Source organism: Cupressus sempervirens, chromosome 9 (assembly GCF_028749045.1).
Source record: "Cupressus sempervirens isolate cs-2001-9-10 chromosome 9, ASM2874904v1, whole genome shotgun sequence".
Classification (NCBI taxonomy): Eukaryota; Viridiplantae; Streptophyta; class Pinopsida; order Cupressales; family Cupressaceae; genus Cupressus; species Cupressus sempervirens.
The window spans coordinates 140,370,358-140,388,056 of NC_143126.1; the positions used below are offsets into that span (position 1 = coordinate 140,370,358).

The 17,699-nt window shown below is 37.7% G+C and overlaps 1 protein-coding gene across 4 annotated transcripts in view; it reads left to right on the plus strand.

Annotated features, from left to right (window-relative positions):
- The window catches only part of LOC149537905 (methyltransferase), a 243,251-nt gene that overhangs the window by 119,533 nt on the left and 106,019 nt on the right, over positions 1-17,699 (plus strand). For 2 of the 4 annotated variants that reach the window (XM_089799320.1, XM_089799317.1), the window contains exon 8: positions 14,309-14,370. The exons of the other annotated variants lie outside the window; for them this stretch is intronic. In XM_089799320.1, the coding sequence (XP_089655446.1) occupies positions 14,309-14,370 (62 nt within the window). The remainder of the gene's footprint in view (positions 1-14,308; positions 14,371-17,699) is intronic. 4 annotated transcript variants of the gene reach the window in all.

Genomic DNA, 17,699 nt, shown 5'->3' on the forward strand with positions numbered 1-17,699 from the left:
AGAAGAATATGGAAATCCAAAATCTTTGTCTTTTGGACAGGTATCTTCTTTTTATACTTTCTCTGCATAGTCTTATGTGTGGACATTTGCTATTTTGCAGGAAAGAAGAATGGCAGAACCCAGGGGAATAGGAGAAATGCACGAACAATTGATAAAGAATGAAAGGAGAGGATTCTATCTTGAACCCAAAATTATGTCAAAGTGGGCAGAAATCGGAGATACAAGCCTCAGTGGCCTTGATTTGAAAGATTTTAACTGGAGAATGCTTGGATACAATGATCATCACCCAACACACCTAGCCACAAGAATTGTGAGAAGTGGAATTTTTGTTGCGGCTGGTTTCCCTCCTTTTTAGCATCCATAATTAATTGTGAAATGTACCAAACACTATAGTCCTAGGGACAGAACCATCAGGGATTTTGAACGAAATATTCTGGCAGATTTTTCTCTGGCATCCTTTTCTGAAACGTTTGGAATTCCTTCTCACCCAAGGATGGTCACAAAAACACAAGAGCAAGCACTAAGAATCTACACCTCTGGAGTCCATTTCTGTGAAGAAATAATCAACAAAAGATGGTTGAAAAAGAATAGATTGCATCATTCCAAGATTCCTAAGGAAATAGTATGGCTCGACTTGTAGATGGAATATAGTGACATGATCATGATGTTGAGTCGCATATTTGGCATGCCTCATTCTTATAGATTTAAATCTTGGATGTGCTATTTTGTTGAGCAGGTGATGGAGGAAGGCAACAAAATAGATTGGGCTGGGCTCATAAATGATAATCTAAATGAAAAGTTGATGAATCTAGAGCATACAAGGAAATTTTACATGAGCTCGTATGTCGTCTACATGCTAGCACGAAGAATGAATTATGATGGACTACGATGCAAAAGACCGATTGGAAGTGGAACCCAACACCTCAAAGTCCATGAATGCTACCTGCAATTGCATTTATATTCAAAGGATGATTACATGAGGGTTAATGATATATTTTCCATGAGCATATTAAGAACACTACAAAAGAGGCTACATATGAGATTGTCAGTGGGTGCGATGAAGTTGGTTGATGAATATGGCACCTGGTTCATTCAGTTTCCCACCTTTTCATACATTCAAGTTCAGGGATTCTCCATGGAGCCATACAAACTTCCTAGGTACCTAACAGACAAGATGGTCTTGTTAGAGCTTACTCAACAACTTACAGCCTATGACAAGATTCATAAAGGGAAGAAGAAGCTAGGATTATAGTTCCCAATTTCCATAGGAGAAGGGAAAACTGAGATATGCCCATGTCTAAAGGCTGCAGAGAGATCATCAGATGAGCTCCACTTCTTTCGTCTTCCGATTTATCCGGAAAGGAGTGATTTTGATCCTTACAACAAGATCTCATTAGTAGGAGGATCAAAGTACCGACACAAAGTTCACCTTTGAAGACTTTTGGGCAAATGCGGCAGATGAGAATGAGATTAGAAAGAAGATGCATTCAAGATTACCATTGAACATTATCAAAACATGCAACATATTCAAGGTTCCTGATCAAATGGAGGAGGACCCAAACATGATACGAAAGGGATTCAATCCAGAAATGATAGCTTAACCATATGATTGGAAGAGGAAAGAAGTTACAGATCTAGAAGCTCTTTCAAAGCCAGTCTTGGATTTTACAAAGTGGTCAATTGAGCATAAGCTTGAAAAATTAGTTGCACTAGCTAATGGATTCACATATAGGTTGCTTGGTCATAGACCACTTAGGGATGAAAGATCAGGACAAATATCTGAAGGGACTGTTGAGGAAAGAGGAACTCCATTCGAGGATGTAGGAACCAAGAAAGGGAAAGAGGTACCTTGAGAAAAGCATCCTAGGATTGAGGAAGTCATCCAGGAACCTCAAAATAAGAAGCAAAAGCATGGAAATGCTCCCTCTTCTCCGAGTCGCACTCCAAGTGCTCAAGAGATAGAAACATTTGAAAGGCAGGATGCAGGGACAAGTATAAGGAGATTTGAGCGAGAAGAAAATTTAGATAGGCCAATTCATGATAGACTAAGTATAAATGCCTATGAAAAATCCATGCAAGAAAGAGGGAGAGATCAAGATATCGCTATAGAGGAATGTCTCGCTACAATCTTAGAACGAGAAATGATTAACGATGGAGATGGTCCATTAGAGGAAGAAACTCTAGTACTAGCAATACATCTTCCAAATGTTGAAGCCATAGTTCCTGAGGTTACAGTGGATAGTCCAAGAGGTGAAGACGAGATCGACATTCAAGCAGTCCAAAGGAAAGAGCAATTGGTGATTCCGGGAGACCAAAGTATACCCATTCCAGAATGGTTGAGGCAACGAATTCAATTGCGTCAACAAAGGGAGGTTAATCCGGCAATTGAATTATAGGAAATTTTGGACCGAGCAAACCGATTGGAAGAGCAAGGGAAATCAAGAAGATATACTAAATTCATGAGAGGAGAATCAGGATCCAGAATCTTGCAGATTGTGACTCCCACGGTTGACAAAGGAAAAAATCAGATTGCCCCAAATGAATACCCCGCTATAGAAATAAATCTTGGTCGGGTCTCCTGAGAGCAGATATTAGTAAAATTTGATGAGTCTACATAGGCTTTGAAGGATAGGCTAAAGAAAGTGGAAGAAGGGTACGAAAAACAGAAAAGAGAAATTAGGGCCTTATGTCAATACATCAATAACTTGCCTCATCCAGTAAGAGAAGAGGGTCCATCATTTGTCCTTCCAACAGGTGTTTCCATTGAAGTGGTAGGTGATGTTGACAGAATCAAGCTTACTGCTCAAGGTGCAAAGGTTTGGGTCGAAGGAATTCAGGAGGAAGCCTTCAAACATGGAGACAAATTAGTGCAAGTACACAATAGGGCATTAGTTGCACTCTCCAGGATCCAGTGCATGGAGGAATCATGGGTGGATGAGCATATTTAACAAGAAGAGGTGATTGCTGACATTCAGAGTTTGATGGAGACCCCAAAGCAAGAATTGATCGACGATCAAGTTATCAGCAAGGGGGATGTCTATGATTTTATTTGATGGTACAGTGCAGTGATCATAGCTAAGGAAATGTTTGAGAGCTTCACCAAGGAATCCACTCGATGGAAGAAGATTTTTGACAACATCAAGCAAGGAATATCCAACGCAGTTGCATCCTTGTTATCGTAGAGATTGGTGGAAGAAGAAATGCCAACTGATAATCTGAAAGTCAAGTTAGAGGAATTCTTTCAACTAAATGTCTATGAAAGAGATGATTTTGAGAACTTCTCCATCTTCTCGAATACGATGCACACTACTAAGGCTTATTACCAAATTGGGATGAAAGCTTGGGAAAAGCAAAAAGAGCAATTGCAGTTTTAGAATTCAAGCAAGAATTTGCACCATGCATCAGTACAGAGGAGTTGGAAACAATGTTAGATCGATTTTGCTCCTTTAGGCGGGGGAATCAAGGATATATGCATTTAATGCATAGTGGGTGTTCTTAGGGGTCATTTTATTACACCCCACTCCTTCCTAAACGAGCATGCATAGTGGGCATTTATTACCCACTACAGTAGTGGATTCCTTGTTGCATTAATGTAGATTCCTTTCCTTTGCCCTAACCCTAATTAGGGCTGATGTGGCACGATCTTGGCCATCGATTATTGTGATCATCTTGGCCACCTGTTGTAATCGAGGACCTATATAAAAGCCTCATTTCTCATTTGTAAGGGGAGATTTTTATGAGATTGTTGCTATGAGCTACTGAGATAATAAAGTTTTCATTGGACCTTGGTGAATACTTGATGTGTCTTAGTGCTTGCTTGTTCTCTTAAATTTCTTGAATTAGATTAAGTTTGGCCTAGTTAATGTGTGGTGATTACAATGAAGAATATGATAGTGTATTGATGAGTTCTTTTGGTTCATACTTTTTACGATTTAGTGATTCTAACTCATTGTGCAAAGTTAGCCTGAACCCCTTTCATGCATACGCTTAACTTCTATCATTCATAGACATTGTTCTTTATGATGGCGTATGCAGTGGTATGAAAATCTTTGGCATAACCCTTGAAGATTGCACTAGTTCACGCGTAGTTGTAGTATTACTTGGCGAAGTAGAACTCAGTAAATTGATGAATTTTTCCACTAGAATACTATTTGTTGTCATCACTACCCTTAGGATTACAATAGAATTCCTGAATCCTATCTTACTGAATTTCTGCATATTTTGTGAAAATTCTAAAAAAGTACTTCATTGCAAAACCTTAAGATAGCTCCCACATCCAGTATGGCTTGAAATGAGTCTGAATAAACACGTAAGGCCCCTTGTGATCATCAACAACTCACATCAACTACCGATCTTATCCGTAGTCAAGACCTGACATTAAAGGAACCTTGAAGTTATCGTATGATCTTCTAGCAATCTTAGCATACACGAGACTTTATTCAAGAGAGGATAAGACATTTCGGTATTTTGTTCTACTGTTTGGTGGGTTATAAAACACACATCAACAGGTCCGAGATATATTAACTCAATTGGCCCATTAATAGTAGTTTGATTAACAAATTATTTTATAACGGGAACATTACATAGGGTGCTTGCCTATGAATCCAAATGGACATGCTACGGAGCCACTGGAAGATGTTGCATTTGACCCACTTGCAAAGAAAGCCATGTTGGCCATTTAATGTAACATCAACTTACACATACAAAATAAGCCACAAATTTAGAGATTTAATAAACATATTAGATTATGAAATTATCGAGGAAAAAATGTTTTTTTTGGAGAAAATTGCAAAAACATACCGTTAGATATTTGTCATTACACTTTAAAACATGTTAGTGAACATTAGAAATGGTATTCGTAGAGTCTTAACTAAGTTAGATGCAAGATATTAAGTATGGCAAAGCAAAACAAATTTTAACTCAAAAGAACAAAAACTAGCTTACTTGTAAATTTGGATTTTGCTTGAAAAGAGTTTCAAATCCACTCCGAATCCACTGGCAATTGCTCTAAATCACTAGCAAACACCTATTTTATCCTCCCAAACCTTTCTCCCACACCCAACAAACTCAATGCTGCAAAAAGGCACAAATGATGCCGTTTCTAGGCGTGACTGTCACTTAACTGGCAACTTCATGTGCTGCCCGTGAGAACTTAACAACTTCTAGCGAGAAGTTGCCAAGATCTCACCATTTTCTCACGGCGAGAAGTTGAACTTCTTGGCTTAGAGACATGGCGAAAAAATGACGACTTTTTCCGCTATCTGCAATTTCTCGCAAGAAGTATGCTTCTCGCCACTATCTCGACGATATTTTGAACTATGAGATCAATCATTAAGAGAGGGTATTCCGATAATAGATAGTTTCTGTTATCTTTATTTAGTATCTAATGGTTATCTATTGTTATCTTCTGTAAATATTAGAATGTTTCTAATATTTAATTTTCTGTTTCTACAATAGAATGTGATGCAGAGATAAATGCAACGGAAGCAAACACAACCGCAATCGAAACCAGCACCAGCAAGAGATTGATAATAAAATTCTTCTATTTAATTTATCAAATGAACAGTATATTCATTAGCTCTCCTGTAGATTTCTTCTATCTGTATCTTCGTATTCAAAAACTTTGTTCTCCAAAAACTTGACCTAAACCTAAACCTAAAATTCTATTTAAACTTGCTAAGATGGTCTATGGAACATTCTAGATTATTACAGAAGAAAAACTAAACCAGAAAAATCTAAATCCTTATCTCTTGCCAAAACAGCTTATAGATTGTTCCAAAACAATATAGCATAGGTTAAATTGACCCCACAAGGACCTATACAAATCCCAAGATAAAATCTTCTAGTCGGCATTTTTTATTTGGGTGCTTCTACACCATACTCCCAGGGACAATAAATCCAAGTCCCTTGGATTGGCCTTCCTCTTTCGTGCCTTCCAATTCTTTGGCATTTGCTGTTTGTACTCTTGACTAGTATCCAAATCAGTTGTCATATGTGTGTACACATTCAGATAGGACTCCCGCAAACCTACAATGAATCGATTAGATGGAACCTCATTAAATATGACTTCACCAATTTAGGTTATTGTAGGAACTGTTGCAGCCTTTGCTATTATGTCTTTATGCTGCAATATCTCCATGCTTGGAGACAAATTCATCACTATTGGAGCCTCCTCTATCCTCTTAGCTTCATCACAAGTCTTCTTCCTTGCTACTAGTATCCTTTTGATAGGCCATACCACTTTCTTTCTTAACTTCAAATGCCATTTCCTGGTTCCATCAAGAACCAACACATCCACCTCTTTTCCATCTTTATGAACCTTTTCATCACAAGGCTCATCAACAATTACCACTTCAACCTCTTTCCTATCTTCAAGAACCTTTTTATCATCAGGTTCATCAACAACTATTTGTTGCAAACTTTTCATATCAGCATCTATTTGTTCATTTTGTCCTTCCAATGGACAAATCTTCTCTTCAATGGCAACCGAGTTCTCTATTCCATCTTCACAAGCTTTTGTAATCTCAAAGGATTGTTTCTCCAGATCACTATTTTCTTTTTCCATATTTTTCTTCAACTCCTCTTTTAGTCTCGCTAAATTTTCTTCCCCTTTTTTAAGTTCCCTTATTAGGAATCTCATTTTCTCTTCTATCTCTTGATTCATTCTAGCTTCCTCCTCTTTTCTTTTTTTCCTCTTCCTCCCTTTTCTTTTTCTGAAAATTACAATATGAAACCCATGCATCTAAAAGTATCTTTTGATCATGAGATAAATCTTCTCTTGTGACCATTGTCTCCTATCTAGGTTCTCTCCACTCAACCTAGTCTTGTGGCCACACTTTAGGTTCTTTCCTCAACTTGTCACAAAATCCAAAAGCTTTCCCCAAGCTTTTCCCAAGCACTTTAGGAGCTTTCCCCAAGCTTTGATACCAAAAATGATGCAGAGGTAAAACACAATGGAAGCAAACAAAATAGAAATAGGAACCAACACCAGCAAGAGATAGATTATAAAATTTTTCTATTTAATTTATCAAATGAACAGTACATACATTAGCTCTTCCTGTAGATTTCTTCTCTTCGTAACTTTGTATCCAGAAACTCTGCTCTCAAGCTAGACCTAAACCTAAACCTAAAATTCTATTTAAACTTGCTAAGACGGTCTATGGAACATTCTAGATTATTACAGAAGAAAAACTAAACCAGAAAAATCTAAATCCTTGTCTCTTGCCAAAACAGCTTATAGATTGTTCCAAAACAATATAGCATAGGTTAAACTGACCCCACAAGGACCTATACAAATCCCAAGGTAAAATCTTCTAGTTGGCATTTTTTATTTGGGTGCTTCTGCACCAGAATGTTTCTATTCTTTACGATTTTTCCTGAAGGAAACATTGTTCAGTCTCTTGTATAAATTGATCTCTTGATCACTGTTAATAACAGGCGATTATTTTTGAATTACTTTGTAATTGGGAAAAATTAAACAAGCCCATATTGAACCATGTTATGAAAATATAGTTCTTTACCATATTCCATCAAGCCTGCAAGAAAGGGCTAAACTTTATATTATTTCAAAATTAAATCAAAAGGTTTAGAATTTGAAGTAGTCTCGCAATAATTGCATCCACAAAAAATATGACCAAACAATTGTTTTATTTATTTGAAACCTGCAAAACTAAAAAATCTTGCACAAATGTTAATTCCGACCCATCTCTATAAATTATTTGTCTCACACCCATATCCAGTGGCCCACACACAAATAGTTTCTGGTCTCCATTGTATAAAAGTTCAAGCTTATATAAAACTGCCGTGTGAATTACAAACTTCACAATACAATATATATTTTATCAATTAAGAACCTTAATTGAAATAACCTTGGCCAATACTAATCACAGGTTGGAATAATAATATCTATCACAAATATTGAAGAATGAAAACTTAGACGACTGGATATTGAATCTCTTTTCATACATTCCTACCGCTAGACTTAATAAATTCAGAACTTGGGAATTTAATTTTCAAACAAGAAATATATCTCTTGACTTTTCAGAACTGACTTTGAATTCTTACAGATTTAGCACTATTGTAGAGTCTGTCACAAAACTACCACTTGAAGAAGAATCCATCCAACTCTCCTGTCAAATACCTGAAAGTTTTCGTCTCAAGAAATATCCAGCCAATGCGAATGCGCTAGGCAAATTATCAAATAAAAAATAACATCTGAACATAATGAACAAGAGAAATTCCCTTATTTACCTTTATCTAAACTGGTTTTGATACCATGTTAGTGTTTTACCCAGAAATAAAGATTATCAACAATAAACAAAATAAAGAGCCCTAGGACACAACAATTTATCTTGGGAAAACCGTCCAACTTGAGGGGAAAAACCCATTATTGAATATATCTTTTATTGAATAATAGAGGTCTGAATACAATTCTTCTAACTCAATACAACACTAATTACACAAAACAATCATATATATCTTGAATTGAGACTCTTCATATCATAACTAGAAGTCTCTTCATCTCCAAATGTGAGTCTCTTCATATTTCCAAACGCATCGTCGCATGTTGCATTTCTTTTCATATTTCCAAGCACTATGCAAGTAATCAGGATATCTCCTGCAGCTACAATACCAACAATCTGAACTTGATCATTGGGGACCAGAGATGCAACAATGGGGATAAAATGAGTTAGTTGTTGTCCCTAAAGTTGAGGGAAATAAGTTGGTGAGACTTGATGGTCCTATAGCTAGGGTCAGTTGGCAAGGGATGTTGCCTACGAACTTAGTGTTGAGACTGGAATTTTGTCTTTACTAGCTTAGCCAACATTTTGGATCAGATTGAGACATGATGAAAATCATCATCCTCGACTAGGCAATTTTAAGGAAAAACTTGGCAATTCAAGGAAAAAATATTTAAAGAATTGTCAATTTCTATTTTTGATTTTTAGGCGAATAGTCTTGATGGGTATTTGCTGCGACCGGCTCATTTTAATGACGGAAACACTTTGCTAATGCTCAACAAGTTTCAACAATTCAACTGAAAACCATCAATGAGGCAAACAAAAAAGAAGACGGGAGACAATAAGATAAGATGAGATAATAATATTAATGTCCAACAAAAAAACCACAAGGGTTTATGGGACTGAGCATACAAGAAAAAGAGCCGGCCAAAGCAAGAGCACCAAATGGTGACTGAGAAGAATCAAAACAAGAAATCACACAAGGAAAACCACGGTAAGGACTAAAGATCCGTCCTTGGTACAAAGAAATCAGTCACAAAAGGATATAAACGTGGGCGATTTAGAGTCTTAGATCGTCACCGAGAGCCGCCGGAGGAGTGGCGCTGCCTGGAAAGATTGGTAAGAGCATAATTTAAACAAATAGTTAGGGTGAGAAGCCCTTGTTTTCTTGATCCAAAATTATAGAACAACCTAAACTACCAAGTGATGCATTGGTGCATGCAATGATAAGAATGGAACATTACTCAAAAGCCCTACGAATGAACTTATGAGCAGAAGTTTATATTGAGAGGTGTGGCAGGCAGCCTCTTTCGGTTTGTCTGGATTTGATATAATTCATCCTTGACTTTGTCTCTACTTTTTTCTCATGTTGCGAATGAGTTGTGTTGGATGAGTCTTTGACTTCTTTTTGGAGGGGGTGAATCAAATTGCTATTATATATGCTCTTTTAATGGATCACATGTTTTGTATCCAACTTTGTTTGTAAATAAGTAGTTGTTGCTCAGGAAATGTACTTCAAATTTCAAACTATACTCATGAGGGTAGGGTCAATGGTTGTGTCTTCCAAAAACTTCAAGTCCTACAAATAGCTTGTAGAATATCAAGTAGGGGCATTGTTGTTATAATCTTTTCCTGCATGTACTAGTATGCATAATAATGTTCGTACGGTGTTGAATGCTACTTATTCACAAACTCTCAAAATAAACAAAGTCCGTATGGTGTACGGTGACAACAGAGAGGAAAGGGACAACCATACGGCCATACGGCGTATGGGGAAGAGTCAAGCAAAAAAAACCATGCAGCATTATAAAGGAGGGGACCATATGGTTTGAGTTTGTGTAGAAGACAACAATCGTACGGCTAAAAGCAAGGTGAGCCAACAGACGTACGGCCAAGGGGTGAAGTGAAGACTTAAAACCGTACTGTATGGCATTTCTATGTGCATATCAAAAGCAATCGTGCAAGCAAGAGACAGGAAACAAATTAGTCCGTACGGACGAAGGGGGCCTAGAAGGGCTGTACCAGAATCCAGGAGAAGTAGCTGCAACAACCATACCTTTGATAGCCAGCAAAAAGAGAAGCCATTCACAAGGCATTAAGGGAAGATTGTATGGATCCGTATGGCTAAAAAAAGGAGAGGAACAAGATTGGATGGAGAAAACAACTGACCTAACAGTTTGTGAGCTATCCAGTAAAACGACAAAAGAAGTGACAGTTATGTAGTCAACTAGAAAAAGGACTCGGAAAAAGAAATTGGACGAAGACTCAGCCATGAACAAGAATGTGAAGACATTGTCATCCGGAGTCCGTGTAGTAGGAGGGACCAGTACAGGTGCAAGTAAGAAGAAAGTAAAGCAACCAAAATAGACAGCTGCGACAGATATTCCTAAAGTGCAGAGTGTTACATTCAAAGGGTTAAATGGTGCAGAATGCCGGAAGTGGTGGCAGGAGACTCCAAACAACCACCAGGTGAAGGCTAGTATCCGAAAAGCACAGGTAGAATGGGTGGTGCAAATCCTAGTATTTTGTATCAGAGACTACGAGGGTTTCTACGCATAATAATAGAAACATATGATAGGTTCTCTTGAACTAGTACGTTTGAGTATCTTGGTTGTAACTTAGTAGTGTCATTCAAACCGATCGATTTTACACGAGTATTTGGGATACCTGGCCATGCTCAAGGAGGGAGGAAAATAGAAAGTAAGCCTAAAAAGATGAGCCAGGAAGTAAAGATGCAGTTGATACAGGTCGTGTGTGGAGACCTGTCGCAGGTAGAGCAGGAGGCCCTTTCAGACACATCAAAGGGCAGAGGGTTGAAGAAATCTAATATTCAGGAAGGCTACTGGTGTTGTTTGATGGACATCGTGAAGAGTTGCCTCATAGGTTCGAGCCGTGCCTCGGATATTTCATTTCCACATGTAGCGATGATGAACGGAATTTTGCATGGCAGGGTATATGACTGGGCAACATTGTTGGCCGAATGGATGTCGGAATTCATAACATTGCAACACAAGACCTTCTACATACCGCATTATGCCATGGGCCTGTTCCCAGAGGCAACGATGCGGATGATCCCCAGTGATGCATTGGAGGCCAAATCGGCACGACTTGCGCCTGGCGAATCACCGATTATGCAGTCGAGGCATTTGGATACACTTGGCACCAAAACCATCGGACAGAAATGACTGAGGCCAGATGATGGAAACACAGATAGTGGTCAAGAGGAGATTTCTTCAGAGGAGAGTGGGACTGATGGGGAAGAGGAAGAGGACGAGGAGGTAGAGGTGATTACAGCTACGCCATTGAGATTCCCATGGCTTGCACTTTCAGCTACAACTCATTTGAATCTTGTTGGCATATATGGCATTCCAGGGTTTGGTCAGCTTAGGAAGCCAGTGGTGATGACACTAGTTTTAGTTGTAACATAGCCTGTCGTAGAGACATGAGCTATTCCAGAGGCAGTAGTGGAGGCACATCCGTCACCAACAGAGATAGCCACTCTGAAGGTAATGATGGAGCCGGCTCGAGAGACTTTACCAAAGGTGGGAGGTGAGACATTAGTACCTGGATGTAGTGGGTTTTGATGCACTTGTTACGGTAGACACGACACTGTTAGCATCACCTGAGCGAGAAAGAGATAGCTAAAACTAAAAGCTGAGTGCTTACTTGAGTATGCGATTCCACCGTACTCCGGCACCTCGGGTGACGTACTTGCCGACACCCACGTGGGAAGCAGTTCCAGAGGAGAACCCATTGTAGACACAAGAGGTTGGGCAGACATAGGCTGAGGGATTACTGCATAGCGCTATTGAGCGTATGGTAGAAGTAGTGGAGAAGGCTATTCGTGTGCAGCAGGAACATCCAATAGCACAGGAGGTAGGGATGAGAGGCATTTCTTACCGATGTAGCAGCTCTAGTGACTCGGGCTTGCCAGGGGTTAGCTTCTGCAGAGACTTGGGCGTTGGAATTCGTAGTGAAGGAGCTAGAGGGAGTGATATCCTTTATGAGATTAGGATGCTCGACTACCTTTACAGTTTGTTTTGAGGAGTGGGGTTGGCCGGATGTGGAGACTACAGAGATGCGATAGGATTGGGCCATGATGAGAGACCTCGGTATGGAGAGCCAAGTAGAGGCTTTGACTCATGAGATAGTGAAGTTATATAGGGAGGCGTATTACACCATTCGCAGGAGCCAGGCAGATCAGGTAGCAACTTAGAGGGCTTGGGAGGAGTTAGTTGCCAGGTTAGCCTCAAAGAGGGCAGCCTGGGAATTCGAGAGGGTGGCCTGGGAATCCGAGAGGACAGTGCTGTTAGACAGACAAAGTTAGCTACAGAAGTTGGCAGCGGAAAAGGAACAAGTGGCAGCATAAAAGGAGAAAGAGTTGGGAGAAATTGCAGAGATGATGCAGTCAGCTCTAGAGCTTCAGATGGAAGCAGAAGCAGAACTGAAGGTTAGAAAAGAGCAAGTCTACAAGCTACGGGTAGAGCTGAACGAGTTGAGGGTGCGAACGGCCATTACGTCAGAGATGCATCCCTCTGTCTAGTATTTATGCATTTATGTACTTAGTTTATCTTGAGTTTTGTTGTATTGTCGTCCGGAGACGACTTTTCTTTTGGGGGGATAATGTTGTCAGTAAAATCTATAGTGTAGCTGATGGGCAAAATAGTATCCGAACGGGCGCGTGATGCTTGAGTCACGCCTTCGGAAAGGTATATGTACACCATCCGAGATGGACTTTGGATCATCGTTGTAATCATTGTATTCTGATTGTAAGCATTGAGTGCATATTGCATATATGAATAAAGTATTTGTTCTGTGTTGTATTGTGCTATACTACATGTGTTAATTATCCTTTTACCCTGTACCGTAAACACCCATATTCCATGTTGATCTTCTTTGGTTTCGATTAGAAATCTATATTTTAACCAGTTATTTGGTAGTGTAGTAACTTAGAGAAAACAGCTGCCTCTCAGTATCATTATACCAAAACCCTTTAGAGTTGGATATTAATCCACTCAGTTTGTATGGGTAAATATGTTTTTTCATTTAAATTATTAAGAATCCTTATTGGGCTAACCTTGAACCATAGCCATGTTTGTAAAAAGTTAAAATTGCATGTCAGAATCTTACAGTCATTTAGTTGCCTTTTAATATTTTAATGGCATGCAGACTGTGTACATGTATCCTGTTTTATTCAATCAGCTCCCATAATCTTTGTTTTGTATGTTCTGTAACCAAATACCACATTTCTTTGTTTTGTAAGCATTCTGGATATGTCCTGTCCTAAAGCTTCTTTTCTCTTTGTATAGCTCTTTCTAGAGGCTACAAATAAATTTTCATTTATTATGTATCGTTTCAAGTGCTGGCGATGTTGTGTTTTTGAGTTTGGTAATCCCATTAGTATTGAGGGCTTTTTCATCAGTTCTGGTTTGGTTTGGTTGACTAAGCTTTGTTTGTGAGGAATGTCTAAAGCTCCATGTCCTTTTTGAGTGAATCTGTTTACTTCTTTTTCAGTGGAAAGAATGTTCCTATATGTTAATGATGCTGGACTGTCGAATTAATGAATTTTTTTTTGTCTAAAAGAAGTGTTCTCGTTGATCTTATTGTTGTGGATATTTTATTGTTAAAGGTATTATGAACATTATAAGTCTCAAATTATGTGAAAAGTAACATAACCAAGGTAGCAATCGTGATTTGAATTGTATAATTGCACCACTTACCAATTCCCAATTATTTTTATAATCTTAATTGTTGTCCTTGAAGTTGGGCGAGAAGGGTTACCATTTCTTCATTAGCTCATGTAAACACTCAACAATAAATTACTTAATAAATTAGTGATCAGTTAAGAGGAATAGAAGCTCATCATTCTGTTACATCAATTGCAATTAAAAGTTATTTATGCAGATAGACATGTTATCCAAGCAAGCTGTTGTATATTTTAAGTAATATTATCAGTCTGTGAATATGGGTTTTCATCATTTGCACAGATTTTTTTTGAGTGGAATTCAAATTGCTCACGAAGACTTATGACATGTATTCTGATCATATGGATACTTTTTCTATGCCAGGTCAAAGATTACATCAAATGGTAGTGAAGCCTCCAGTTGGGATTGACCGCATTTTACCACAAGTAAATGATTATGATGTCCTAATATTTTGAAGCTTCTTAGGATACATACTTTTTGTGTGATTTTGGCACGTGGTTATTAAATATTCTCATTCCACAAATAATTATTAGAGTTGTTTTTCTTTCCCTGTACTTTGTTATTGGCACCAGTGCCCAACAAACCAAACTTCATCAATTGCTCATTTTGACTATTTCTTCGGTCAACAATTTTGCAAGGATCCATTTATTTTTTGGTTTGATTTTATTGGACATGGGTTTTGTGATTGGAATAGTGCTTTTGGTCGGGCATTTGGTTTAGCCATGTTTCTTGAGTGGCATTACTTGAGGTAGAGTTTGTTAATTGGTTTGGTTATGTTTTGCCTCGACACAAGATCCACAAGTTCACCACGGATTGGAATATATTCCACAGTGAGTGTCAAAGAGCTTTTTTGCTCCTTATTTACATTAGCACATCCTCTTTTGGTTGTGAGCGCATTGCAGTATTGGGGGGTGATGCACAAAGCCACCATCCTATCGCCTCTTACGCTCACAAGTTAGACCACCATTGCTTGGGCAGCACCACCATCCTTGATGGCTATTGTTTCTTGCTTGTTGAGTGTTAGGTCACATGGGTGACTAAACCCTAGCCCCTAGGTGCTAAAGACGTGGACATTTTTTGATCAGTTTTGGGTTCCACATAGGTGATTTTTTTGATTGGCCATAGCTTAAGCATATGTGTTAGTTTTTGGCAAATGAGATATTGTCGAAAAGTTGATTTTGTGCACTATCCAGTGGTGCGGGTATTTTCTTCAAGTTTTATTGTTTGTGCATTTTGTAGTCCTTTGAGCTCATAACTTATACCTAGTTTCTTCGTTTCTCATGATTCTTGTGGCATTGGAAAGGTCTTTCAGAGCACTTTCAATCTATCAATGCGCATTTTCCAATTTTTATCTTGGATGTAATTGCTACAAGATTTTGTGTTTGGACACTTTGGTTATTTGCTTGTTTGTTTTGGTACTTGGAAATATTTTGTTTGCATTGGTTGGCTTCTTTGGGGTGGGTGAGTGGAGAATTAGCATAACAATTTTTTTTGTCAGTTTAAACTTTATCCATCACGATAGCACCAATTACTGAATTTAACAACCATGTACGAAAGAAAACAATGACACAATGCTTTTTCCGAAAACCCAAATGAGAGAAATGACAAAAGATTAATGCCTTTATATAATTCTTCTTTTACAGTGTTTGTAGGCACCAACCTACTAGAGGGGCCAACCCTTGATTGTATGAGCACCATTGTTGGTATTGGACTAGGGTCCCTTGTTGGATTCACCACATGGATTAATAGCCTCTTGTGTCTTCTACAAGTTTAGTTGTTGTATCGGGCATTGATAGGTTGAGCACCCATCGCTGGATTGGCAACATGGTTTAATAGCTTCTTGTGTCTTCTATAAGTCTAGTGGTTGTACTAGGCATTGAAAGGTCGAGCTTTTGGTGTAACGCCAACCTTAGCGGTTAAAAACAACACACTGGAACCACGACCTCCCACAATTCGTATGCACTAACCTACTAGAAGCATGGATCCTCATTGCTAAACACCAATTTATAATTGTTAATGATTTCTAGTGTCAGTTGGGTAAATCAAATTGATGAATTCAGCCTTGAAACATTGATTATTTATATCATACTAAAAATTGTTTTAAGTGTTGTTAATATGATAAATGATTAATAATTATTTAGATAACTCAAATAATTATACTCACATATATACATACATACATACATACATACATACATACATACATATATATATATATGAATCTTGTTATCAAATAATTATTAATCATTTCATATCTAATTGACATTTTGTATCAAACTTATTTTTGAGTAAGACTGATTATCGATTATATGTAATCGATAAACCTACACATTTACATTATGTTTGTTTCTCTTAATATTGACTATACATTAGTTGATCAACTTTTGATCATTGACTGCGATTACCACAACAGTATTATGAAACTTGTTCATGGATATTAAGCATTGCTCAAATTGTAATTATACTATGAAACAACATTGTGGTTATTAAGCATCGCTCTAATTGCAAATATATTATGAAACGGTTCATCAATCTATAAATATTAACAAATATGAAATTTTGGAAAGGACAAAAAACTAATAAGTGAAAGTACAAGATACAAGAATAGTATTACTTACCTTCTCAAGTGTCAAAACATTATCATACTTACTGTAATTAGTTATGATTTGTCATTCTTGTTCGGCAATATTATATTGAAGGCAACATTAGAGACATTGTAAAATCAAAGATAATAGTTGAAATAAATTGTTAAAATTGTCTACCATCTAAATCTGACATAAATGAACTTGGTATTAGAGCTTCGTTAAGCAAGATTCTTATCAGATTTATAGAAGAGATCATCTAATATTGCCTTTAGAATTTATCAAATATCCTAAGTATACAAAATGGTGAAAGATGTTATATTTGAAGATTGACTTGAAGGAGCATCAAACTTTGTATCTTGGAAATTTAGAATAATGATTGCTAAAAAATGACACGAGTTAGAAATCATTTGTGGAAAAAAAGCCTTCCATTCCTAGGGAAGAAAGTGAAAAGTATCAATGGATGAAAAACAATAACAAAGCCATGAAAATTCTAGTAGATGCTGTAAAAGATCATATAGCTCCAATTATATTGAAACTAAGTACTGCATATGACATGATTACATTTTTAGAGAACATGTATGAGATAAATAATACGAGTAGAGCTCTTGCCCTGAAATGACAATTTTCATACCCTTTTGTGTCTTTTACAAGTCTAGTGGTTGTATTGGGCATTGATGGATCAATCTTTTGGTGCAATGACAACCCTAGCAGTTAACAAGTGGTATTAGAGCTTGGTCATAGGCTTGAATCCTTGCAGGCCACAACAAGTAATGCTAGGAGGGGTATTGTTGGCAGTGGACGAGTGTCCCTTGTTAGATTCGTGATGCAAGAGCATCCTAGTTGTAAGGGCACTCTTGCATCACTAAAAAATATTTCTGTTTTTTTTCTTTCAATAAGGCTATCTCAGTGCAAAGTTACTATTTTTGGAGGGTTACTATTTTTAGTATTGTTCGAGCTTAGAATGTTCTAATTTCATCCTTGAAGGTTCATTTTAGATATATCAGCCTGGCAGTAAAGTTTCATTGCAATATCAAGTCTATTTGAGAAGTTGTTGAAAATTTTCAGTATTGCCAACAGGGTATAAAAACTTCGAACTCAGTTTTGTAGACTTTAGAGGCTCCGAAAAGAGGTCAAACCTCAACTGACTAAAGCTTGTCCCTGACTGATTA